The sequence below is a fragment of the Cheilinus undulatus genome, linkage group 20 (assembly GCF_018320785.1).
Source record: "Cheilinus undulatus linkage group 20, ASM1832078v1, whole genome shotgun sequence".
Classification (NCBI taxonomy): domain Eukaryota; kingdom Metazoa; phylum Chordata; class Actinopteri; order Labriformes; family Labridae; genus Cheilinus; species Cheilinus undulatus.
In genome coordinates, this window is record NC_054884.1 from 11,413,076 (window position 1) to 11,438,567 (window position 25,492).

At 39.4% G+C, this 25,492-nt stretch overlaps 2 protein-coding genes across 2 annotated transcripts in view; one reads left to right on the forward strand and one right to left on the reverse strand.

Moving 5' to 3' along the window:
* Window positions 1-3,101, reverse strand: part of grid2ipb (glutamate receptor, ionotropic, delta 2 (Grid2) interacting protein, b) — a 75,662-nt gene extending 72,561 nt beyond the window's left edge. The window contains exon 1 of the mRNA XM_041814959.1: window positions 2,979-3,101. Coding sequence (XP_041670893.1) covers window positions 2,979-2,992 — 14 coding nt within the window. The 5' untranslated portion in view covers window positions 2,993-3,101. The remainder of the gene's footprint in view (window positions 1-2,978) is intronic.
* Window positions 3,102-20,260: 17,159 nt separating this feature from the next.
* Window positions 20,261-23,959, forward strand: zdhhc4 (zinc finger DHHC-type palmitoyltransferase 4). Its single transcript, XM_041815911.1, has 7 exons — window positions 20,261-20,439; window positions 20,720-20,856; window positions 20,967-21,040; window positions 21,150-21,328; window positions 22,262-22,387; window positions 23,162-23,406; window positions 23,520-23,959. Exons 2-7 carry the CDS (start codon window positions 20,734-20,736, stop codon window positions 23,817-23,819), a joined length of 1,047 nt encoding a protein of 348 aa, XP_041671845.1. The 5' UTR covers window positions 20,261-20,439; window positions 20,720-20,733; the 3' UTR covers window positions 23,820-23,959.
* The last annotated feature ends 1,533 nt before the right edge of the window (window positions 23,960-25,492 follow it).

A 25,492-nucleotide genomic window follows, 5' to 3' on the forward strand; every position in this document is an offset into this window, starting at 1 on the left:
ATAGGGTTTAATATGACGTTGGTCCACCCTTTGCAGCATCAACTATTCTGGGAAGGCTATCCATAAGGTTTAGGAGTGTGTTTATGGGAATTTTGACCATTCTTCCAGAAACACATTTGTGAGGTCACACTCTGATGTTGGACGAGAAGGCCTGGCTCTCAGTCTCCGCTCTAATTCATCCTAAAGGTGTTCTGTTGGGTTGAGGTCAGGACTCTGCTCAGGCCAGTCAAGTTCATCCACACCAAACTCTCTCATTCATGCCTTTATGGACCTTGCTTTGTGCACTGATGCACAGTCATGTTGGAACAGGAAGGGGCCATCCCCAAACTGTTCCCACAATGTTGGGAGCATGGAATTGTCCAAAATTTCTTGTTATGCTAAAGCATTCAGAGTTCCTTCCACTGGAACTAAGGGGCCAAACCCAGCTCCTGAAAAACAACCCCACACCATAACCCCCCCTCCATCAAACTTTACACTAGGCACAATGCAGTCAGACAAGTACTGTTCTCGCGGCAACCCCCAAACCCAGACTCGTCCATCAGATTGCCAAATGGAGAAGCGTGTTTCGTCACTCCAGAGAATGCGTCTCCACTGCTCTAGAGTCCAGTGGCGGCGTGCTTTACCCCACTACATCGGACGCTTTGCATTGCACTTGGTGATGTATGGCTTGGATGCAGCTGCTCGGCCATGAAAACCCATTCCATGAAGCTCTGCGCACTGTTCTTGAGCTAATCTGAAGGCCACATGGAGTTTGGAGGTCTGTAGCCATTGACTCTGCAGAAAGTTGGCGACCTTTGCGCACTATGCACCTCAGCATCCAGTCATTTTACGTGGCCTACCACTTCATGGCTAAGTTGCTGTTGTTCCCAATCACTTCCATTTTATTATAATACCACTGACAGTTGACTGTAGAATATTTAAGGGCGGGGAAATTTCACAGCTGGACTTCTTGCACAGGTGGCATCCTATCACAGTACCACGCTGGAATTCACTGAGCTCCTGAGAGCGACCCATTCTTTTACAAAGCTTTTGATAACTTTTTATCTCCAACTTGTTTAGAATGAGCAAAAAAAATTCTGGAATCAATTGGAAGAAATCCCTCAGGGAAGCATGAAAAAATGTGAAACTTGAGAATTAGCAAAAACACCTAAATTTGACCAAAAATTGACGAAAATGTGTTTATAGTCTGTTTCCTGTACATTTTAGAGGATGGTCCCATGAGACTTCTGTTACTGTCTTATCATGACACATAAGTTTGGCAATTTTCATGCATTGAGCTCTTTTCCAGTCCCCTGTCCTACTTTTGGGTACCTGTGCAATGGATTAGCATAATTTCCCTATCAGATTAAAAAAAATCCACTCTCAAAGGGCCGAAATAATATCTAAGAACACCTTCAGTTTCAATAAGGTCATTGATCCAAGGATGGTGTAATAATGTAATCCTTGAGAACTACAGGAGATAAAAAGAGAGAAAATCATTTTAAGTTAATGACTGAATCCACAGGGGGTTCAGAGTTTGTGTGCTAACTTTCATCACATTCCCTCAAATAGCCTGACTTCACGCATCAGTAGATAGTACCTGATGGAAGAACAAAATTTTAAACTCCAAACTTCTATTTTAACCCATTAAAGCCTGAAAACACAAATTATTGCCAGAAAATTCTCATTTTTTGAAACTGAAATGTTTATTTAACTTTCTACTGGATTACGAAAAAATCCAAATTTCCATAAAATTTAACATGCATTTTTTTTTAATCTCATTTGATACATTAGGTGTTTTGGAAACTTATAATCCACTTGAGGGCATTTTTTATCATTTATCAGATTGTATTCAGAATTTTTTTAGGCAGTTTATTGATCATATTGATTAGATAGAGGTATCATAAAAGTATATATCAAATATGATACAACAGGCTTCAAAGGGTTAAACTGTACTGGCTTTTAGTGCAGTTTCTGCTCATTGATCTATTCAGTTAAACAGTCTGTGAATCACTTGTGTTTCTAATCTTGTAGCAGCTCCATGCCCTGCAGCCACTGATTCTAGCAGTTAACATTAAACACCACCTTTGTCAGCAGTGCTGAAAGGAAGGCTTTGAGGACAGCATGGGCAGGAGGCTGATGAATTTGGACTTGTGGATTATTCAGACCCAGCTTGATCTACTTCTAATCACTTCTAGTCTGATACTGAACTCAAGTCTCTGCATAAAAAAAACGGCAAAAAGGTTTGGTTACCTTGTTGGAGCTGTGCATGCTCTTTTGATTTCTCCAGAGCTTTAAATCCAGAGCTATTCAGATACAAACCTCCATGATCACAATGCTAACATCCAATTACTCTGATATTCCACGTGTTATTGAAACACCAAGCATGCCTGCTATTTGAAAAATAAAGAAAAAACGTGCAGCCTCCACATTGAACTGGTGGATCAGGTTTTTTAAAATTAATATTTATGTAATCCCAAAAAAATTCAACATTCAGCTCCACAGCACAACACAGATGCACACCATCAAACACGTGGAAGGAGATTACATCCTAAAATCAGAGCATCACTCATCCTAATGACTTTGTTCTCTTATGAGAAAACAACACAAGTGTTTCTTTTTGCATTGGTAACTGTGGTACAACCAGCTGTGTCCATCAAAGTGGCTGCATCACAATGAGCAACAAAAACCCCACAGTTTACGGTTAATTTGAGTGAATCAATTATGGATTTAAAGCCTGGAAAATGCCTTCAAGACAGATGAAAAACACAACCAAAGAAAAGCACATTTAGAAGCAAAAATGCCAAATATTCAGCATCAACAGTAGCAATCGTCTGTTCACCAGCATTAAATATTCACTCACCTCTCACTTTGCATACATAATAACAATGATGCCACTTTGTGCAAACAGTGCAGAGCAAAAGAAGCTCATCAAATACCTAAATACCTTTAAAAATGAAGGAATGCAAGCACTGAAAAAAAGCAAAAAATATACTCACCCCAGACAGTTCATCTTTTCAGCTGTCACCCATAGCTCAGAAATAAAAAACCTAAGCACTAAGTTGTATCAAGACACCCCTGCTGCTTCTTGGAGGGAAATAAAATATATGGAGAAACCTTGGTGCATGCAGAAGGCTGTCTTTACCAAATGTCAGGGGAAAACGGTCACCACACAGAGAGAGATAGAGAGAGAGAGAGGGAGAGAGGGAGAAGAAGAGAGGGAGTAGGGAACAGCTCGGGCTCTGAGCAGAATAATGAGAAGAAAATCCATCAGCCAAACACAAACCCCCTTCAGAGAGAGGGGGAGAGAGAGGTAAGAGAGTTGTGAGGCGGGTGGGGGCTGGAATAAAACAATAGAGAAGTGGCATTAAGGTTGTTATTAGTGCTCATGCAAATAGGAGTGCCCTTCATTACACAAATACCAATGAGGAGTTCTCTGGTGTTTGAATAATTCATGACCAACTTAAGGGAGAAAAAAACTCTCATTTTTTTTTCTTCAGGACTTCTTCAACCCTTAACTTACACATCTGCAACTCTTCTTACAGTATTTTAACTTGGGGTGGAATGTTTAAGCAATTATGATACATCACCATGCTATACGATACGATACGATACGAGACTTGACGATACGATTGTTACAATATGATAAGACACAATACGATACAGCTACGATACAATTAGCTATGATATGGGTTGATATGTCGCGATGTGATTTAATGACATCAGGCTAATTTGTCTAACAACAACCTTTAATACAAAGAATTGGCAACAATCCGATACGATACAATACAATAGGTTCTGTTGGGAATCAGCCATGTGGTAACCTTACAAAGCAGATGGATACGCCCTTTTCCGATGTTTCTCACTTCTTGCAAAGCTCCCATCTGAACAATTTGGGCCTGGTTAGAAAGTGACAGGACCAATCAGCGAAGAGGGGCAGTACTTTCAGGCGTGGCAGAGTCGTGACGTAAGCGAGCAGCAACAAGAGGCAATAATGCTGGAAGACATTAGCGTGGATGCTGCTAAAGCGCCAGTTTCATCAGAACTTGACATTTCTTTGTTAAAAGAAGAACAAAGAACAGTATTGAGTTGTTTTCTTTTCAAAAATGACAGAAGTTGTGTACTGACATGTCTATAGTGGCCATGGTCTGCGATTTGCAGATCTCTATGGAGTTTACTCCTTGGTAGGGGCGCGCCTCGGTAACTGCTACATCACATGTGTTGTTGCTCTGATTGGCCTGTAAAGATCAGACAGAGTGTTCATTCAATTACCCTCTGAGTTTTTTTCAAATACTCTGTCCTTTCCCAAATGCTGTCTATGAGAGGCTTTCCAGATCGAGGTGTGAAACAAATCCATCTGGTGTGTCAGGTAAGCCATGTGGTGGAGTTCATGAGACAAAGACTCAGCTTACATTGCACTGTCGAAGCCTGAACTGTAGTACTTTTGGAGGGAATCTTCAGACAAGCCTGAGACACCCATCATCCCAGTATGCTTTGCAGCACATCACTCTCCTCTCTGACAGGAGGAGACCTGAGGAGACTGCAGGGGGTCCACAGGTAATAAAACCCACTGTGACACCCCTCTAATTGACCCTTTCCTACGTCATTTAAGCAGCAGACCAGTTGTCTTTCACTATTGCTTTGTGTTCCCAGCTTTAGCTTAAATTTTAGCGCAGTTAGCAATTAACCGGTCAAGTACAAGAGTTTCTTTCCTTCCTTCTACATCATACGGACAGGAGTGCTGCAGAAAGCCCACCAGTATCCAAAGAAGGACACAAATCTTCTCCTGGCTCAGAAGGACGATACAAACCCTGCTCTCCTCCCAAAGCGGCATCTTGACGCCACACAACTTTTAACTTGCTGGAACTGTGGAAGGAACTGCTGCTCACTTCTGGATCCAGTTGGACATCAGACTCAAATCACACTCTTATCACAAGTAAGACGTTTTGATCACTCTGTCTGGAATGGTCAGAACTAGCTTTGGTAAGTGTGTCATGTGCATTCATTGAAAGCTGCATTTGTCATCTTATTGTCTGCTTAATTTTGCTGATTTGCTTTGTGTCCATGTTTAAGTCCAGTATAGTGCCTTCCCCTCCACAAACATTAGTGTTGCTGCTTTAGTGTTAAAGTCTGACTACAGGAGATTATGTAAGTTACATAATAAAGGATCCATTAAAATATGATCAGTATTGTATGGTTGGTACTGTTCAGTACACTGGGATATGATACAAAATGCAACTATGTCCCTAGTAATAATAATGATAATAATTTCAAGACAACAGCAACTCTGAAAAAACTGATATAATGCAAGACAATCATACACTTGAGATTTGATTAACTGAAGAACATCAAAATCCCTGAAAGGGTTAAGTGTGGGTTTAATTTATTTTTTAAATGCAAATTGGTGTTGGTTTCACCTCTCATCATGCTTTATCTTTTGACTTTTTTTCACCACTGTCTGACATTATCTCCCTGTCTTCTTTCATCCTCTTGTCAGCCTCTTCTTGGCCATTAATCTTCTGTTCATGTTGCCCTCATTCATGTCATAAGCACCATTGTGACTGGACATTTAAAAGGGGGTCATATTTTTCAAATTGAAATATAATTTTCCTTCACCAGTGATTCATTCCATCATACAAGTCAGGAATAGATTGCCTTTTCGATATTTTTCCCACTCCTGATATTAATAACACTATAAAGTGGTGTAAGAGTGCAAGAAGCCAGTGTAGTGAGAGATTCAAACAGTTTGATTGGCTATACTTGTGGAAGAAGTGCAATCTGTGGACTAACTCTCAGGGGGGTTAAAAAAGGAAGGAGAGCTGGCCACTCTGGCACAAAGACAACCACAAAACTCTGGCTGCATGAATGCCTTTTTCACTTTTAGTCATCTGGCTTTACTCCATTCCTGTAGCTCCATTTTTTCCTCTTTTTAATTTGGAAGAGCCTGTGGATGCAGAGCAGCATGGCCACCGGTATTAAATGATGTTTTCATGGAGCGAGCACTCAACTAAATCTGTCCGTGGCTCAGCATCACACACACCTCCATGCTGTGATCCCGATCCATGCTGCCAATCCTCATTTACAGCTAAAAAACTCTAAGCTGAGGACCCCCCCTGGTCACTTTAGTCTCCCAGTTTCACTCACGTCGATGGCACTTTAAGCAACTTCAAGGGTCAGTGTGGATTTACCCCGGGGTGGCAGATGGAGCCCACCTAAACCTGCTGTGGACTGACTAGCTGCAAGCAGGACCCCCTTTAATCCAAAGCTTGTTTGTTAAATCATTATGCATTTAATCCTGGCAGATTATGTGGCTTTTCACTGGGGATGTGTGTAGGATACACTGCTATGATTCATAATAGAATAACAGTGATGGCTCTGCTGTTACACAAATGGAAATACTGACTGAGTTGATTCTTATGTCCTTGGAGAACAGCCTCTAGTGAGAAGTGTTGACATTATAAGTAATATCTGAGTAGTATTTTCACATTAATTCTATTTCTATTGAACCTTCATCTTTACACAATCTCTTTTACAAGAAAGCCCTGTGATAAAGAGGTGAATAAAACTTTGCATTTACGTCAAAAAACAAAGAGTGAGAAGTATAAATTCCACCAGACAAATTAGCAATAAGATGTGTTTCAGAAGTGCTTTAACCAAAGATAAAGCAAGTTCCTGGAATCACATATGATGTGTCCAAGTGACTAACAGGAATGGCTACTTACAGTTTGGGGAACCAGATGATATCAGAATGAGCATTTTGTCAACAGCAGAAAACATGGAGAGAAAGAGGAGGATGATATTGAAGAAGGCTCCTCCAGCAATATTCACAGAGGAAATATCTTATAAGCCTTGTTTCCATCAGGGGGTTTGGTTTGGGTCAGTACCGTTTCGTATGGTTCGGTACGCTAAACCCCAAAATAGTTTACGTTTCCACCAACACCTGTGCCCTCACTTGATGGGTGGACTGTAAAAGCTATGCATGTGACGTCACATGCAGCACGAGTCTGCTGGTCCAGCCACAGAGTTACAGAAAGGATGACCGACAGAAATCAGTAGGGAATACGCGTTAAACAGCTTTATTTCAGCTGAAAGTGCTTTTTAAAAAATAACTACATATCAGTTATGTTAACCGCAGTCAGTACAAATCCTCAGCTGATGGAAATATGTGTACAGAAACGTTTAGAGTCATAATGGTACGTTAATATGTGAATATATCTAGTCTAGAACAGTTTATACGACAAAATATGAAAGTTTAGAGCTGTACTGTGAGAATTCGCTACATTAAAAATAAAGTAAAAGTTCAGCTGGTGATAAAATCAAATTAGACAAAGTCAGAAATCCTGGGTGCACTGATCTCATTTCAAAGTAGGCTGCAGCCTAAAGTTTTTTTTTTTTTTTTTTTTTTAAAGGTTTATTTTGGGCATTTTTGTGCCTTTATTGGATAGGGGAGGACAGTAGACAGAATCGGAAACAGGGATGAGAGTGGGGGAGAGGCATGTGGTGGGGGGCCTCAGGCCGGAATCGGACCCGGGCCGTCTGCGTACATGGGCGCGCGCCTTAACCACTCGGCCACCTGCACCCCTGCAGCCCAAAGCTTTATGAGCACGTTCAACAGCCACAGAGCGATCTTTTCACAAGTTACCTAAAGTAAGAAGTAGATGAATGACTAGTTACACTACCGTGAATGAACTGATATAAAGCTTCGTATTCACAAAACTTCAGTATTAATTTAGTTCCACATCCATCACGGATAGACCAGGCTGTGTGCCTTCAGGCTCTGCTTTGTGTTCTTAAAATCAGGTCCAGAAAAACTCCAGGAAACTTGATTTGTGGCCAGATATCAATATCCACAGACTAGGAAACAGTTTGAATCTCTGCTGAATCCGAATATCCCAGATTAATGCAGACATTAGTCCATTTTCTCCCCGTTTTTTACGCCCCTCACAGAGACTTCCGTGTTTTGCAGCCCGAAGCTGAGCAGCTGTGTCGCGCGCTGACGTGACGTCAGTGCAACCCCCTTTTGTTGTGTGTGTAGCTTCACTATTTTGGGATGGATATGTAAGATTGGTACCCCTACAGAAGAGTGCTGAAAAGTGGGACGGTACGGGTCGGTTTTTTGGACCCTTTCCAACTTTTGCTCTATGGAAACACAAAAAAATGCGTGCCGTTCCACACCAAACTGAATATAGTGCTCCCTAGCTGGCTCAGAATCAATCGTTTTTTGTCAGAACAGCCCTGATTTACTGACTTTTACTATTGTTTCAAAGGTTAACTTACAAAGCCCAGTATGAGAGCCCTTTAGGGACATAATTAATGATTCATACACAGCTACTTTTGCTCTGTCATGCACTAATGAGACAAAACAAGGCAGGCACCGATGTGCTGGTTGACCGTCAGAATGTGCCGACAACCATAAATAAAGCAGTAAATTATGTAGTAAGCATTGATTCAAATGGCTGATAGTTATTTGTTTAAAGCTGGTACAGCTCACCGATGATTCAGAGACGAGGGCTTTATTCACGGCAGGAGAAGTCACCCGTTTGTCAAACTGATTTTTCATGGTCAAATGTGAAAGAAAATGTCAACACCGTGGGAGTTTGATACTGCCACTGAGAAAGAGCAGTGGCATACTGTTTATAATTCATGTGTCAGTGACTTTTTAAGAGACGGGACTGCGAACAACAATTTAAATTCATCCAATCATAAATACAAACACAAAGGATTACAAAGAAGTCACAAAAAAGCCTCACTGAGTGGGTTTACATGCAGAAATAAGTCAAGCTACAGTTAAAGCTTACCAGGTAACCAGACTACTATTCCAGTATACCACCTCACGGGAAAACCGGTTATACTGTATGTCTGACTTGGCTCTGCCAGATGGCAATATGCCTCCATTCAGCTAGTAACTACTGGACCTGTTGACCTTGCAAACAAGTTAGCAAGCAGCTTACAAAGTCAGAAGGATGAAAATGAGAGCAATTTTACAGCTCTCTACATTTCTCTCATCAATATTGCACAAATACGAGGAGCACCAGCTGCCATGACAGAAAAGAACACCAAACTGGAAATGACAAAAATCACAAAGATGCTCCTGATACTATAAAATCGTTGGCGCAGCATGAGGAAATGGAGCTGAGCCATGACCTGTTCAGATCACCGCTCCCACCCTCGCCTCCTCCCTGGGGCGGAACAATATGGGAAAATAATCTAATTGTGATTATTTTCCTCCAACATTGCAATTTTGATTTAATATATGATTATGTTTAAGTTCCTCAGCCTAAACACAGGCAGCCTAGAGCAGTCTCTCTGTGTTTGCAGGTCAACTGTAACTGAAGGTAAAGGTCAGCTCTTACCTGATGCTGGAGATGAGCTGTCGATGCTCGTCAGTCGTGAGTATGTCGGGCAGGACCGAAGCCAACCACTCCACTCTCTTCTCAGCAGCGTACTGCTTCAGCACAGCGAAGAGTTTCTCCTTCACCTCAGGTTCATCGGCTAAAATCTGGTCCACCTGATGGAGGGGCGAATATGATGTAAGACTGTGAGTGTGACTGTTAAGTGGAAGAGAAATTAAAACCTCTGCAAGGAAAAAAGCACATTTTTGTCTTTAAAATTACCTATGACTTAAAGTCCCTGTAAAGTGATTACAGAAACATAGTATTTTAGGTTTGTTTTATGAAAGGCCACTGTCTTATGAACCACCAGGCCAAATTTCAGTCCTGAAAAACATCTCTAAGTTTATCAAATTAGGCTTCAAAATCATAAAAATGAGGCTGTAACGTCTGCTGGTGAGGGTGGGCGTGTTATGGTGAGGATGTGTGAGTTGAATGAGCTGAAGCCATTCCCACTCACAAGAAATACAATCCTTCATATTAAAAAAAAAAAAAAAAAAAGCTACAACTTGAATGGAGGAATTATCTGATTGCTATGCTGCTATGTTACAGTTTTTTTTAAGCGTGAGCTATGATCAGAATACAGCTGCTTGGCTCTGTGCCAGAGCAGAGAGACAGAAGTTGGGAATTAAATTTAATGTTTTCTGGCACAAATTTCTCCATTATGATACTTTTAATGACCCGTAGACCACTGTAACTGATAGATCCTAGTAGCCCTCAATGCAGTGTGCAATAGAGGGCGATGACCAACGAGTATTTGACACCACCCACTGTTGAACATTGGGCACCGCCCACTTTCAATCTGTCGTCCAATTAAACATTTGGTCTACGTCATCACCATTGATTGACATCATCATGTCGATCAATGGTTCCGAGTGATTCCGAGTGGAAATTACTCATTTAAAGAAAACATTTGGATATATATATTTTTAAATAAATGGATATAGTTCATGTTTTTAGTTGCCATTATCTCCACGTACGGCATTCACATGTTTCATGTTCAAACATGCATTTTCTTTGTTATTTTTTTTTTTTCTGTTATTTGTATTCACTTCAGGATAACTAGCAGGCTAACCAGCTAGCTCCATGAGATGACTGCTACAAATGAACACAAACATTTACTGAAGTTGTCATTTATCTTTAAAAATCTATTACACCATAGTTTATGATACATAAAGTGTAACACGCTCACAGCCAATCATAAACACCAAATTAAGGAAAGCTAAAAAAAATAATAATAATAATAAAAAATTACTGACGCCACAGTTGGGCTGCTTATGAACAAAAGGGTGGTAAGACAACACATATTGTTTGCTTACTAAGGCAGGAATGGTTATAAAAAAGGAAAAAAAAAAAACCACTGAATCCACTATTCATCATTACGCACGAGTTTCACTACAGTTGTTTACAGGATCCACACTGATATTTTAACATAATGCTTTAGTGCCCACATAAATCAGCCATTTCTCCCACTACAGGATATCATGAAAGCGAAGTATGACTGGGGAACAAAAGCTTTCATTTATTTATTTACTTTTGCTTTGTAACAGCGAGCTTAGCCTGACTCATCATAACAATATGTTAAGAATGTGTGAAGGTTGTTACACACTCTGCTTAATGATACTATAAATACCTGCAGGTCATGATGATTAGCAGAGTGATGAGAAGACAGTGTGTGAAGCAGAAATCGCTGTGTCTATGTTTACTCTTTGTCTCACTGCATAGTAATGATCATATAAACTACAAAAAAATCATCCTGTGAGAACAAGGAAAGTATTTTTAATAACAACTGGCATTGTGGCATGCAGTTGTTTTAAGCGATCATGTTGCAGTTCAGTTATCAGAGCTCAGGGTGAGTGAAGGTGAGACTGATAATGAAACCTATGGCAGGGATTTTATAAGACAAATATCTTGACATTACAGTGTACAAAGTAAGTGGAAAAAGAAAAATCCAGAATCATAGGAAATAGGGCTGTCAATAGATTAAAATTTTAACCGTGATTAATCCCACAAATTTCATAGTTAACTCAAGATTAATTGCAAATTAATCACACTTTTTTAGCTGTTCTAAATGTACCTTACAGGACTATTTCTCAAAATTTAAATATCCTTATCAACACAAGTGGACAAAAATGCTTTCTTTATGCAAACGTTTGTTCATATCACAACCCAAAACAACAACAGATAATGTCCAAAAAATCTCTAGGCTAAGCTCAAAGATACTGAATGCTCCAAAAATCTGCTGAGAGCATAACACGGTAAACTCAAGCCCAACAAGGACAACAGATGGAGATACTGACCTTAATGTAACATTACTGAATTATACCACAATGTAGAGTCCAACTTTAGACTTCTTGAAGTTAACTCCTCTGTTCTCAGCATCTTCTCACAGAACAACAGATCTCATCATCACACGTGCACATAGAGAACACGGTCAGTCAAGTTTAAATCCCTCAAAGATCATTCCTGATCCTTCACACTTAAAGCAGAGAATTTTAACCTAACATGGGGGAAATAAAGCCTCACAATCATTCCTTTACACTAAGAGGACTCACAACAGGATGATACAAAAAATAGAGACTAAATAGTTAGAGAATTACACTACAGATCACTGGGAAAAGTCAAGTCTCTGCTGAGAGCTCAGCAGTAAGGCACAGACACATCTAATGGTGTTTCACTGTTCTGACTGACTACCTGTGGTCAGAGGTGAGTAAGGTGGACACATCTGCCCTACTCAAAAGAAAAAAAAGTAATTACTTAAAAAAAAATTCCCTGCTTTTCATCATCTTTTTATTTTCAAATTAAAAATGCCAAAATGTAAAATAAATGCTGAAAGTAAGAAATTACAATCATCAGTCCAGTAGATTTACCGGAATGATGTCAATAAATACAAATTTGAAGCTGCTTTTCAAAACTCATGAACACACAAAATAAAAGAAAACCCAATGGAGGACTTTTAAGGTGTAGTAAGAGGACTTAACCGTCTTTTCATTCTTCAGATAACAGAAGAGCTACAGATTTAATCTCAAACCATTTTTCTCTTCATAAATAAAGGGTACCCACAGTCTAATAATGTTGTTTAGCTTATATTATGATACTCTAAAGAGCTCATTCACTGCTTCAATCTCAGGCTCACCTGTAACACCTCTGCTCCCCTGTCACACACCAGCCTCTGCTGCTCTGTCCCCTTTTCCTCCACATGATGCAGCACCTGTATATTCACCAGCGTCAGACCGTCTCCTATAGGGACTGCAGAGTCTTTGACACTTTTGCAGCATCTTGATTGACTATTTCTTTAATTTGGCATTTATTTATGGTTTCAGCCGATCGTTTCAGTGCGTAAGTTTAGTTTTCTCTGAATGCTTTCACTTTCAATCAGGAGCTGAGTGGGGATGGGAGGGGGGTCAGACCAGTCAAAAGTCAATATAAAGGGGTAGCGCCACTATGGAGCCTGTACATAGTGGAAATAAAATGAATAAATCATACCGACCCAAAAGTGCGTCGACCGACCAGGAAATGCCCGGTATGCCAGATAGAGAGTCCATCACTGCTTGCAGAGTTATCTAAGGCTACGTTCACACTGCAGTTAAAAGTGACCTGAATCTGATTTTTCTGACAGTGTGAACAGCACAAGTCACACTGAATCTGACCTTTTCCAATCAGAATCAGGCCACTTTTGAGAGTGGATCTAAATCAGATATGTATCTGGTCTTTTAGAAGTTGACTGAAAAAAAATCGGATCTGAGAAAAGATCAGTATCGAGCATTAAGGCCTGCAGTGTTAACCTAGCCTGAGCGCCTCCGTTGTAAACAATCCAGCATGGCTAAGGCTCTCTGCATGGAGGTGTGCTAGGCCAGCGAGTGGTATGGGCTATTTCAGACTCTACAAACTCCTGGTAACCCAGTTCATGTCGACAGTAGGAGAAAAATAACTTCAGTCTTATCTGGCATGATCTGAAAGCTGAACCTGCCATTCAAAAGTCTCTGTCCTATATTCATTTCTGCTCACTAATACATAAAGTTTTCAGTCAATGATGATCTTTTATCAAGTGGAGCAAAGAAATCCACTTTTTAAACTGAAAATCTACCAACCTTAATCCAGGAAGGGAGACATACAAAACCCTTTCAGAGACAGCCTACTGGGAAAATTGGTATCTGTAGCATTCAGCATCTAATAGATAAAAGTTGATACTGAAAATGTGACTTTAGAACCTTTGAACTCTCAATAATCTGGTCCACATGAAGGAATAAAGCTTAAAACAGGGATCACTTCAAATTACCTTCCTGTTGAACTCCAGAGCTTTATATTTACGGTCCAGTCTGGCCCCATCTCCTCCTATCTGACTGTCCTCCACGCTGATGCTGTGTTTCTGTCTCTGGCCCAGGCACAGAACCCCCAGACGAAGAGTCCTCCCCTGAGAGGCCTTGATCAGCGCCGCGGCCGTCTCGTGCTGCCTGACAGGGATCCCATTGACCTCCATGACGTAATCCCCAGCTCTCAAACCGGCGCGGCCGGCTGGAGAACAAGGCGAGCAGTCTTCCACCAGCAGGGGGCAGTCTCCCACGATGGTAAACCCAAAACGACCGTCCGGACCTGGAATAATATCCATCTGTAAAGCAGAATAAATGTGATTTTTTAAATTAACTTATTATGCGTTCAAATGCAACGTATGCACTACAGCTGGCTTGGATTCCAAAAGTTTTAAGACCTGCTGTACTCGTGACACAACTCCGATACTGGGCGGGATGTTCTTCTGAGTTTGAGCAATGGCCATAACAGCTTGAGGGCCCAGCGTTGACACATTGTGGCCTTCAATTTCCAGGACCTGGTCTCCTGCCTGTAACCCTGCAAGATGGGCGCTGCTTCCCTCCTCCACAGACAGGATGTAACTCGGTCCGGTTCCACCCAGCTGGAAGCCAAACTCTTCAGGCCAGCCCTGATTGGACGACGGCATGCTGAGGACTATAAGAGATGAGAAAATGGAGGAATTGAGGATAGATTCACTCTGGAGTAAATGTTTTATGATGATAAAACAGCATGTATGAATATGAAAATTATGTCCCAAATGGCCCCTCATACAGGCCTGTCTACACCCTTCTGAAACCACAAAAATAGTTTGCCAAGTTGAAAAACCATGTACCATAAAAAACAATATTCTAGCCTGTTAGACACTATTTTCACTTACCCACTGAGGCCAAAATATTCAAGTTTACAGACATCGCAAAAAAAACAACCTTGGATTAAGTTATCCTATTGCAAGCTCCAGTTCTACCCTTCCATATCCATCCGTCTGCCTCCCTTCTTATCTGCTATCTCTCGTGTCTCAAGTTGTAATATCCAGTGCAGCTCTGTAACCCTGATCCATGTCACCCTGTCAGGTCCCTGACCTGGTTCACAAACTCCATAGCAGCCAATCAAATTAAGGCATTGCAGAGATTGTGACCTTAATTAGCTTGAGAAGCAAAAAGGTCTCCTGCTTCTTTTTTATTCATGCACATGAAGGACTATCCTGTTGAATGGTAGTTATGTAACAAAGTAAGGGAGAGTGCCACTGACGACACTTCTACTCAGGTAAGAGCTCATAAAAAATGGCTTCAATTAATCACATAAGGTTAACGTGCAAATAAAAAGGCACTTGTAGCAGCTGAAGGCCAATCTTTGGATGAGAATGATATAATCCGCATGTGACAGTTTTGAAAAACATCACTTATATATGTATAAAACAGATTTACTACAAATTTACATGTTGATTTTTGCTAAATATAATCAGCTGTAAGCCCTCTAACGCAGCTGGAAGCTAAAGATGTGCCACAGCAGGATTCACACAGCTGACAAAGCCGATAAAAGACTTACAGAAATCTTTGGATGGATACCGAGAGCCCCGTTTGCTCTGCCGGAAAGAGTATCTGCCTTTTTTGTTTTGCAAAAACTTCTTCATCTTGAATGTCAAATAGAAGGCAGCCTTGCTGGCAGCTTTATATCCAATCTGTCTTCTTTAAGTGATGTTTAAAAAAACCCAGCAGACTGCCCTCTGATAACCCCCAAAGTCAAACAGAAAGGGTGACGAAGTGAAAACACTGCCCCATTCTTCCTCCTTGAAAACCAAGCAGTGTCCTCGTGAGCTAAGGGTGAGTGTGCATGAGAAGCGAGTGCAGTCTCTCAGCGAGTGTGTCAAGGAGTTAGTCCTGCGTCTCATCCCTGATTCATCCCGGGGCCAGCCTGCTTGCACAGTGTTAATCAGAAAACTGGGACGCAGGCACCCGCGCACCTCGGTTCCTTAATAATTCTCTCTCCAAAAAGGGTATTGTGAGGCCTCATTTTTCTATAAATACACCAATGTGTCTTTTTTCCTCCTCCTCCTCCTCTCTTGGCTAGGTGGCTCTCCGAGGGACCGCTGCTGGCCCAGAATCACTCTGTGTCGATGCAAGGAAGCCTGATGAGTACTAATTGGAGCGTCTGCTTGACTGGGAATCTGTTTGTCCATGTGTGTGTCCATGTGTGTGAGCACCCAGCATTGTTAAGTCCACTGAGAGGGAGCAGGGGCAATTTAAGACTTCAGCCTGTAGGATTAGTAGGATTATAAGCTGAATCTTCAGCACACCTCCACCCCTCTGTATGAAGGAACACAGACTCCCCTCCCTTAAAGATTGAAATAAAGTAGGAACCAATTGAGCCATAGGACAGATAGTACCTGGGGATAAGTCAGAATGTATGACAAAATCCTGCAGTGTCAAGATACAATCTGCATCAAAGGCTCTGTTAAGGTTGTAAAATAAATTTACAATGTATAAATGAGATATTGTAAATGTTAAAAGGCCAGGCCTCTATGTATGAAAGTTTAATGTGACATAAACAACTTCAGGATTATGCCAGAGAAATGTCTGCATATAAGAAAATGTAAAGAACATTACTGTTGTTGATACAAGCCTTTACTAAGGTTGCTAAACTTTCCAGTACTTAAATACTATAATGTTATTTGCAACTAAAACAAGAAACAAAAAAAATATCAACAAATATAACCATCTAGGCGTACATACAGAGTAGTTATATGTCTGTAAAACTGACAATAGCCATACAAATGGAGTAAATAATTGAAGCCAAGAATGGTAGAAGTGCGACAAGAGAAAGATTTGAAAATAAAGAAAGAAACAAGGTAAGTTGATATGGACCAGTACCCAGTAAAAAAGTGGTTGTAGAAAAACAAAATAAATTAAAAATATATCAATAAGAATATAAACAGAGGTATATAAAGTGGATTGGGTAAAAAAAAAGGTGTATTAATGCAAAAAGGACAAAGTTACAGCAGAGACTGTTGAGTGGTCATCAGGGTGACTCTGTGACTGTTGAGTGGTCATCATAGTGACTCTGTGACTGTTGAGTGGTCATTGCAGAAAAGCAATGAAATAAACAAATGAATAATATTTAATAACTCAGTGAAGTTCGTCTGACTTTGCAGTTCTATAGTTCAATTTACTTCCCTCTTTTTAAGCTTTAGCTCATTCTTAAGTTTTACAAGGCAAGACTGGCAGCATATAACTGGTTCACTGATAGCATTTCACAGCTTAAGTCCCATGTATATTTCTCAGGAGCTGGTGGAGACCAAAAGAGACCTAACAGACCTGGAGGATGATCATTTTGGGGATGCATTTGTTGATCAAACAGCATCTCCAAATGAATGCGGCCAAGTGTTGCTACATATAAACTTGGTAAGTAAAAAGAGAACTGCTAAGACAGTAGCCAAACATAAGGTGTCCCAGCTTTCAAAGATAATGATTCTCAAACTGGCCAGTAAAATGAAATAACACTAATAACATTTTAAAGTCCTTTACCAGTTGAACACTGATATAGCAATTTCCCCTTAGTCTGTCTGATAAAACTTTCTCACATGTCCATGTGTCCAATGTGTGTACATTGTTTGGAAAGACATCTCCATAACCCTTAAGGTATTTTCTTTTGCATTTTTCAGTATATGCAGAGACGCTTATTCCTCAATGTTTAGTCAGTTTTCCAATAACAGTAGTTAAAGCACTGCTGTTGATGTATTATACTCACTGCGCTGGTTACTGCAGTGTAAACTGTCATTAGTAGCCAGACAGCCAATGATAAAGTCCTAGGAAGTCTGGCACCAGGTGAATAATTAAACACAAATGGCTGTATCTTTAAACAGACACTGTTCACATCAATCAAACTCTCCTATTAAATTACAGCCAAAACAGTCGCTCATGCAGAGCAAGACAGCACAGAGAGAAGTGACATCTAATGAGCCGTTAAGTCCGATAAAATTGTCCTCGTTTTTTAACTCACTATATGGAATCCTTCCTCTAATTTTTGACCCATCTACATTATATTCTAGACATTAATGTGATCTTTTCTGTCACAAAGTCTGAGACCTGAAATGTTTAATCTTTATGCAAAGCTTAACAGCCACATTAAAGTTAAAAATGGATTTAAAAGTATATTAAAATACAGGAGAACACATATACAACATTAAGCAACATTTAAGATACTTTATGGCACATAAAGCAAAGACAAACATCCCATACCTTTTCAAACAGCATCCATAGATGTGCCTGCAGGGCTCCTGAGTAATGCTTCTCTCTCCAGTACTGTGAGCTGTAATATGAGTGCTGGGCCATGTCCGCAACCAGATCCAACAGGTGTTTTGTGATGCCTCTGTGTATTATGGATGGCAGTAACAGAGAGGAAACAGTACTTAGTTACTGTGAGTTAGTTATTTATGTTGGCACTGAAGCAAATTGTGAAAACACAAACAAGTATCATGCTCTTCTGTGTATTAAAATAATGAATATAACAATGCATCTTTATATAAATAAAAATCAATACATATGGGAGCAATTTAAATCAACAAAAGAGAAAAAAATGTTGCAATACTTAAAAGCGAGCTGCTTTTGGCTTCTCCTGTTTGATGTCAGTGACGGCAGAAGTGAGGTGTAAAGACATGATGAAAGCAAGTAAAAATTTTACGGTGACAGAGGCACAGGTCAGTTTCAAAGCAGGGTTTTAGATCAAGGTGAGTGAAAATGGACAAGACAAACTGTGCAAATATTGCAAGATACTGATGAAATAACATGATGCAGCATGTTAAACTGCAGTATGCTGAGAAGCTTGAGACACCAAAATCATATAAATTGCAAATACCAGGATGAGGAATGTAAACCTTGCTTGACCAAATGAGTGCAGGTACCACAGAGATCACCCTATGCATTGGTGTTTTTAAGGTTTTAGGCAGGTGATAGTCCCATAAGAGCAGGTTATAATGACCCAACAGTAGAAAAATGTGAAAGAAAAATTGTATTAGGTGACAAAAAGTTGAGAAAATTCAGTTTTAAAGCTTTGTATGCTTCAGTTCCAGAAACACACCACACTGTGACTCTGTTTATTTAAAGAGGTTTGATGTGTTGATTTATGGAAAGTAGATAAAAAGTATGACTTATAATGAAAATAATAAAAGCCTGTTTTGTATTATCAGCCAGAATTTTGATGAAAGAGATAAACTGACCTTACTTTTATATGTGGTTTATCTATACCAGTTGTACAGTGTGAGGTCACCAGGGCTGGAGCCAATCCCAGTCCTGGTCCCACAGGGCTGACATATAGGCTAGACAGGCCTGCCCACCATTTAGTGCCATTTGCCTATTTTTGGCCTCTTCTGACCCATTTTGCCACTTTTGGATCTATTTTACCACCGTCTCTGCCTGTTTTTGCCACTTTTAACTCATTTTGCCACTTTCTGCCAATTGTTTCCTCTGTATAAAATCCATAGTTTATGCATATCAAGATGTTAATAGTGGAAAATAAACACATTTGGAGTCTAACATTGAAAAGTTAATTAAATACAAAATATTAATTTTACAAGACATGGTGAGGTTGTCTTTAGATTCTGGGCTCTTTCAGAAGCAAGACATGATTAGCTTCAGAAAACTGTATACGTAATGGTGATATCACCAGGTACCCCCCATATAACAATCACAAATATTTAATTACTAAGTTAATTTTAGCAGCAATGAGGCTCACACTAAAAATAAAAGCTGCCATTTAAGTACAATAAAACTGTTTTACTGTTGTAAAACTGAATGTCACATTAATTTCACTACTTATACCACCCATTTTTCCTTATCACTGTGTCAGAAAACATTAAAAAAATCACAAACATTAAATGTCTGAATAAATTTAAGCAGAAATAAGACTCAGAGTAAAAATGAAAACTGACATAAACCACAAAAGTATAATGAAACTGGTATAAAGTTATAGAACTGACCAAAAATCACAACTAATTCAACATTTATACCTTTAAAATTTCTATGAGTTAGTCAAATTTACCTCTGGATCATTCTTTATTTTTTTTTTATAAAAATGTGGCAACATCCAGCTATACAGCACTGTTATCCTACATTATAACAAGTTAATGAATTAAACTATCATGACTGTCAGCAGATAACTACCTTTTGAGCAAGCTAAAAGATTCGGGGCTTTTGAGGAATCTTTTGGGGCATGAGCCCTGTAAGCCCCCCCCCCCCGGTTGGGTCAATGCATACAGTCAACTTTTTACTGCAACTACAGACAAACTTAAGGTAACTTTAAGTAGCCATTTTGTATAGGTGGGGATATAGTGTGCCTTGAGATTTTGACTTGATCACCTGTGTGCCTCGGACAAAGAAGGTTGAAAACCACTTCCTTGGAGATATGAATCAAAGGCACTTATAACTTTTGAGTCTGGCTGGGGAACTTTTTTTTTATAAACTTTAAAAGAAATGCAATCTTATGTTGGTCTCAATCGTTCAATCATTTTGGGTAGGGAAGAATTTAACCGTCTAAACTAAGTTCACATACATAAATTCAGCTACACACTGTCAAATCCATCCTCCCTCCTTCCTGCTGCAGTGTCGTATTAACACAGCCCATCAGCTGTTAGCTTTCAGCTACGTCAAAGCTACGGAAGTAGCATGTCTCTGAACAATACCTGGAGCTGGGAGCCATAGCACTAATAAAACAAACATGTTGACGTGATATAAAACAATTTAAGGCAGCTATGTATGACCAAGACTAGAAGGTAAGGGGGATATTATTTTGTAAATTACCTATAACGCGGGGATTTGTGTGCTATGATTGCTAGCACTTTTACGTAGGTTAGCATGCTAACGTAAACTTGTTCATCACTTTACAAGACACACCAGACAGTATTTTGCTAAAATAGCAACACAGTGTGTGAATGAAGTTGTGGTTATTCTCATTAACACGGAATAAAAACAAAACGTTGGCTTATTTTGACGTTTTCTACCTGCCTGAGTTGACTTTGTACCATAAACACCTGTTGTTCTGTGTCTCTGAAGTTGCCAGATGAGACATGGATTTCCTCACTCTGTTTGGGATCTACGTCGTAGTGGTGCTGACATGTATATTTCTAGTCTGCAAATACTCAGGACAACAGCAAACCCCCTTTAATGTCCTTTTCAACACTATAACAAAGGTAAGAAAGGAAATTTCCCGGTTGTATTTCCACTATACGACGCCTTGTGGCGCTGTTAAGCAACAATACAAACACATTAAAAGCACCTGTCCTGTTAAATTTCTTCCCAGGTAGTTGCGCCATTTACGCCAACATGGATGCAAAAGTTTACTCACTGGAGCCTGCACAAATTGTTTCATCAAAGGTTTGTAGTTTTAAGAAACAGTCTCACTTTTGTATTTCTTTTCAACACTGAAGCATTTTTCAATATATTTGTCTAAAATATATATATATTTTTTTTACTCTCATTGTAGGAACAACATGTTCATCTATGTTCATATCCTGCTGGAGGGAGCAGTGTATGCAGAGTTCACCTATGAGGTGTTTGGCTTCTGCAGGGAGATGGACACTACTCTGACCAGCCTGTCTGTGCCTTATATCCTGCTCATCATGAAGACCTTCCTCTTCTACCTCTGCATTAAGAGAGATCCAGGTTAGTATTGGTTGCACTTCATTCGGACATACTTGTTATTGACTGGCTGCCGTTTTAGAACATATTTTGTGCCTTATTGCCATGCGAGAGATTATTGTTTGACAGTGTGGTGACAGGTGATAAAAAGGATGTTAGTAAGACAACACCCATGCAAAACAGTAATTTCTCATTGAAAGGGTGCATGGCTTTACAGTAACATCGATGGTACTGTTTCGGGGTTGATATATGCTCATGTGAGTCTAAACCCTTATTCACACACGCACAAACCTCCTGAACATTTCCAGACATGTTTGGGGTGTGATGCATGTGTGGTCGTAATTTTTAAACCCAACTTTATCCAACATCCTACCACCAGGCAAAATTTCATTATCAAAATGAGCAGGAAATATTCAGGAAAATAACAAGAGGATGGGGGTGATGACTTCATATCCTACAAATAGCATGCAGCAAGTTTTTATCATTTCTCTGGATTCATTAATGTAAGGCAAAAACTGTCATCATAGCATAGGACTGTGTTTCAGGTCCACCATCATTCCAGGAAATTGTCAAAATGCATGTGAAAAATTATTTCAGCCTTTGTAGACACAGATGCAGCTACTGTACTTATACTCATTTGATCTATTTTAGTCTAAAGTTAAATCATATTCTCATATTCTGATTTAAGTTTTTTGGCTGGATTGTTTCTGTTGTGCACAGGTTTACTCGGTTTAATTTTCCTACTAGTAGTCATCAGCATTTATACTCTTCTGTATGCTCACTGAAAGGTTGAAAAACACTTTGATTAAGCAGAAATTACCCGTGTAAACTGTTGATAATTTAAGCTTGAAGTTTACAAAAATAGCTATATTTCTAAGTCTGAAGCGCTTGTATTTTTATCTGTTAAACAGTAATTATACAATGTTAATTTCAGTTCTCTCCTCTATGCTTTTGCAGGCACAGTGACAAAAAAGAAAGCCGCTGGCCAGCTGAACATCTATCCATATGACAGGAGACTGTTTCATCCGGGGGTTTCATGTCCAACCTGCCAGCTGGTCAAACCAGCTCGCTCTAAACACTGCAGTAAGTAGTTGTGTCATACTAATTTTCATTGCTACCTTTCCAAAACATTTAACCTCAATTGTATAAATGTAGAGTAGACTTATGTTCTTTTGCAGTGGATTGCACCAGCAGCTATGTCTAAATTCAAACACAGCCTACTTTAAACACAAGTTCTAACCTATTACAGATTAAATGAAGATGGGAGAATCCCATGATTATGAAGGTTTTCTTGACTGTTTTGTGTCAGTAGTGTGTTTTTTCTGTGATAGTTTAAATCCCTTGGAAATGTATGATGACCTACTTGGAATTCACACTTTTGTTTTCAGTGAACAGAGATCATTTCCGCTTTGGAAGAATTGAAAACTGTTAAATTACCTGTTGTCGGCCAATTCACCTCGAAGTGTTACTGTTGTTATTTTACTTTGGCTGTTAGTTAAGACTATAGGCTTTAGTTTTCACACTATCACAATTCTTTGTCATATTAACACTGAATTTTAAAAGATACCTTTCACTGGTTGGCTGAATTAAGTGAGAAAGTTAGTTTTGATGTTAGGCTCTACCAGTGAGTTTGAACCTCACACTCCTGTGGTTCAACCAAACAGTTTCATAACTTAAGTTAGAGCTTAACTAGTTTTATCTTAGGCTTTAGTGTGGACTTTGCACCTTAATTTAAGGGAGAACTTGTGCATAGCTACTGTTTTTCACTGAGAAATACATGGTTACTTTACCAAAACACATTGTAACAAAAGAACAAAGTGTAGCTAGTGCTCATGGTGAACTTTTCCTCTGTTTCAGGGCTCTGTGACAGGTGTGTGCAACGTTTTGACCACCACTGTGTCTGGGTGAACAACTGCATCGGTGCTCAGAACACACGCTACTTCTTGCTTTACCTCTATAGTGTGTGCGCCATGGCAGGCGACATTGCCCTGCTCACAGGCGACATGCTCCTTCACGCTGTTCTGCGGTCAGGGCTTCTGACTGCCAGTTATATAGATGAGAACGGAGAGCAGCAGCCTGCAGGGTTTATGTTTGTTGTACAGGTGAGATTCACTGCTGCTAGCATACTTCATGCATTTCATCATGTCATGTTTTTCCAATGTATTATGTCAGACTGCAAGTAATTAGGTTCTTTTGTATGTTTTCCCCCCAACAGCATTTGTTCTTGACTTTTCCCCGAATCATCTTCATGCTTGGATTTCTGGTCTTTGTCTTCTTCCTCCTGGCCGGTTACGCCCTCTTCCATTCCTACCTCGCTGTTGTCAACCAGACCTCTAATGAGTGGTACAAAAGTCGAGGATACGTTTGTCAGCACTGCCACCCACCCACAACAGCTGACAATCTCTGTGACCCAGCCCCAGACCACTCCAAAAGATACTTCTACGGCAGAGGGATACTCCGAAACCTGGGAGAAATATTCTTCCCTCTACAGCCTGTTCAGAAAAAGGACAACTGAGAGAAATACTGCCTGCTATCTTATTATGCTGCATTTACTTGACCATTCTCCTGGGGTTTACTGTCCTTTAACTGCTGCTGACTGAAGAAATAAAGTTTATGTTTGCGTTTTCTAAAAGGTTTCTGGTATCTTTACACAAATTAGGAGGAATACTGTCACAAAAAAGTAATCTATGTTGGGACAAATGATAATCTGTTAATTAAATACTGTAGATGAAAGCTCAGCTCAAAAATATTTTTCAGCTGCTTTTATCCTCTTTCTGCCATCAAATTAATCATTATTGCTACCAAACTAACCTCATATGTATGTCTTATTTTTCAGACTTACTGTTTCATTGAATATCATAGCATAAGGCCTGATGTTTTAATATTTTATACGAATTTTTGAATCAATAAAAAAAATCCCTAGACTTTGATAACTTTCAAAGTCGGGGGGGGGGTGTCCATTCGTTAATAATTTTATCTAAAATAAGCCTTGTTAAACTATAAGAAAACATACAAGTCACACTCAAGATGTGATGTAGTATTATTTTTTTTAGTATTATTTTTGCACTTGACAGAGGCAAAATGTTCACTTTTTTATTGAACATTCAGAATTGTTTTCAGTGGCCCTCATCCTTAGGGCTTCTATTCTAAGACATTCTTTTTTTAACATTGTGTTTTAATATAATCTATAAATGCTTAAGTATGTACACAGTAAGACACAGCCAGAGTATGCTTCCATATCACACCTTTAAACAGCTGTTGTACACGCAAAAACTGGAATTTTTATATCTCAGGGTTAATTCATACCCTTGAGAAGAATGTTGAGGTGTGTTTGGATGCTGTTTGTTGTACAGTAATCCTTGCTGGGGTTCTTTTGGTCATGTTTCAGATTCACATTTAGATTCAAACAACTTTATTGATAACGAAAGAGCAATTCATTTGCAGCCCAACCATGTCCCCAACACACAACATTTGGCTGACACAACTCACAGCCAACAAATCAACAAACAGAGGTCAGTGAAGGACCACAATATCAAAGATAATTACATCAGAAAATACATAGAATATTAATGTTAATGATAATAAATAGACAGGTGCAAGACCAAGCAATTCAGTTGAAATTACTGCTATGAGGGTTCAGTAACTTTATAGCAGAAGGAATAAAAGATTTCGAGAATAAGAAATTCCGGTTGATTCTTGTTTTTTGTTGGACACATTTGCACCATGAGTGAAGCTGCCCACTGAGTTTGAGTAGCTGCCAGTGACTTTAGGTGCTCTTAAAGGATGTGTAGAGCGTATTCTTCACCAGTATGCATTGTTATTCAGTGAGATTGACTCTGATTTAATTTGACCAGAGACCACCTTGCCACAAATTTTCAAATCACAGCTCTGCAAAATATTGAAAGTTTTCAAAAGTGAAGTGTAACTATAGCATGGGCCAATAAAGACACATTTAAAGTGTTTATTTGAACTATTTATGAGCTGATTAAGACTAGCAATTCTGCTGTGTATCTTTATTATAGAGATTTGACTTTGATGAACAACCTTGTTTGAGATCTTTTCTCTTGTGGTTCTTGCCACCAAGAAAAGATCATATTGAACAGTACAACTCTTAAGATCTACTAAGTACTTAAAGTAAACTTTAAATAAGTTTCTTTTCAACGTTTATTTCAATTGATTCATAGACTT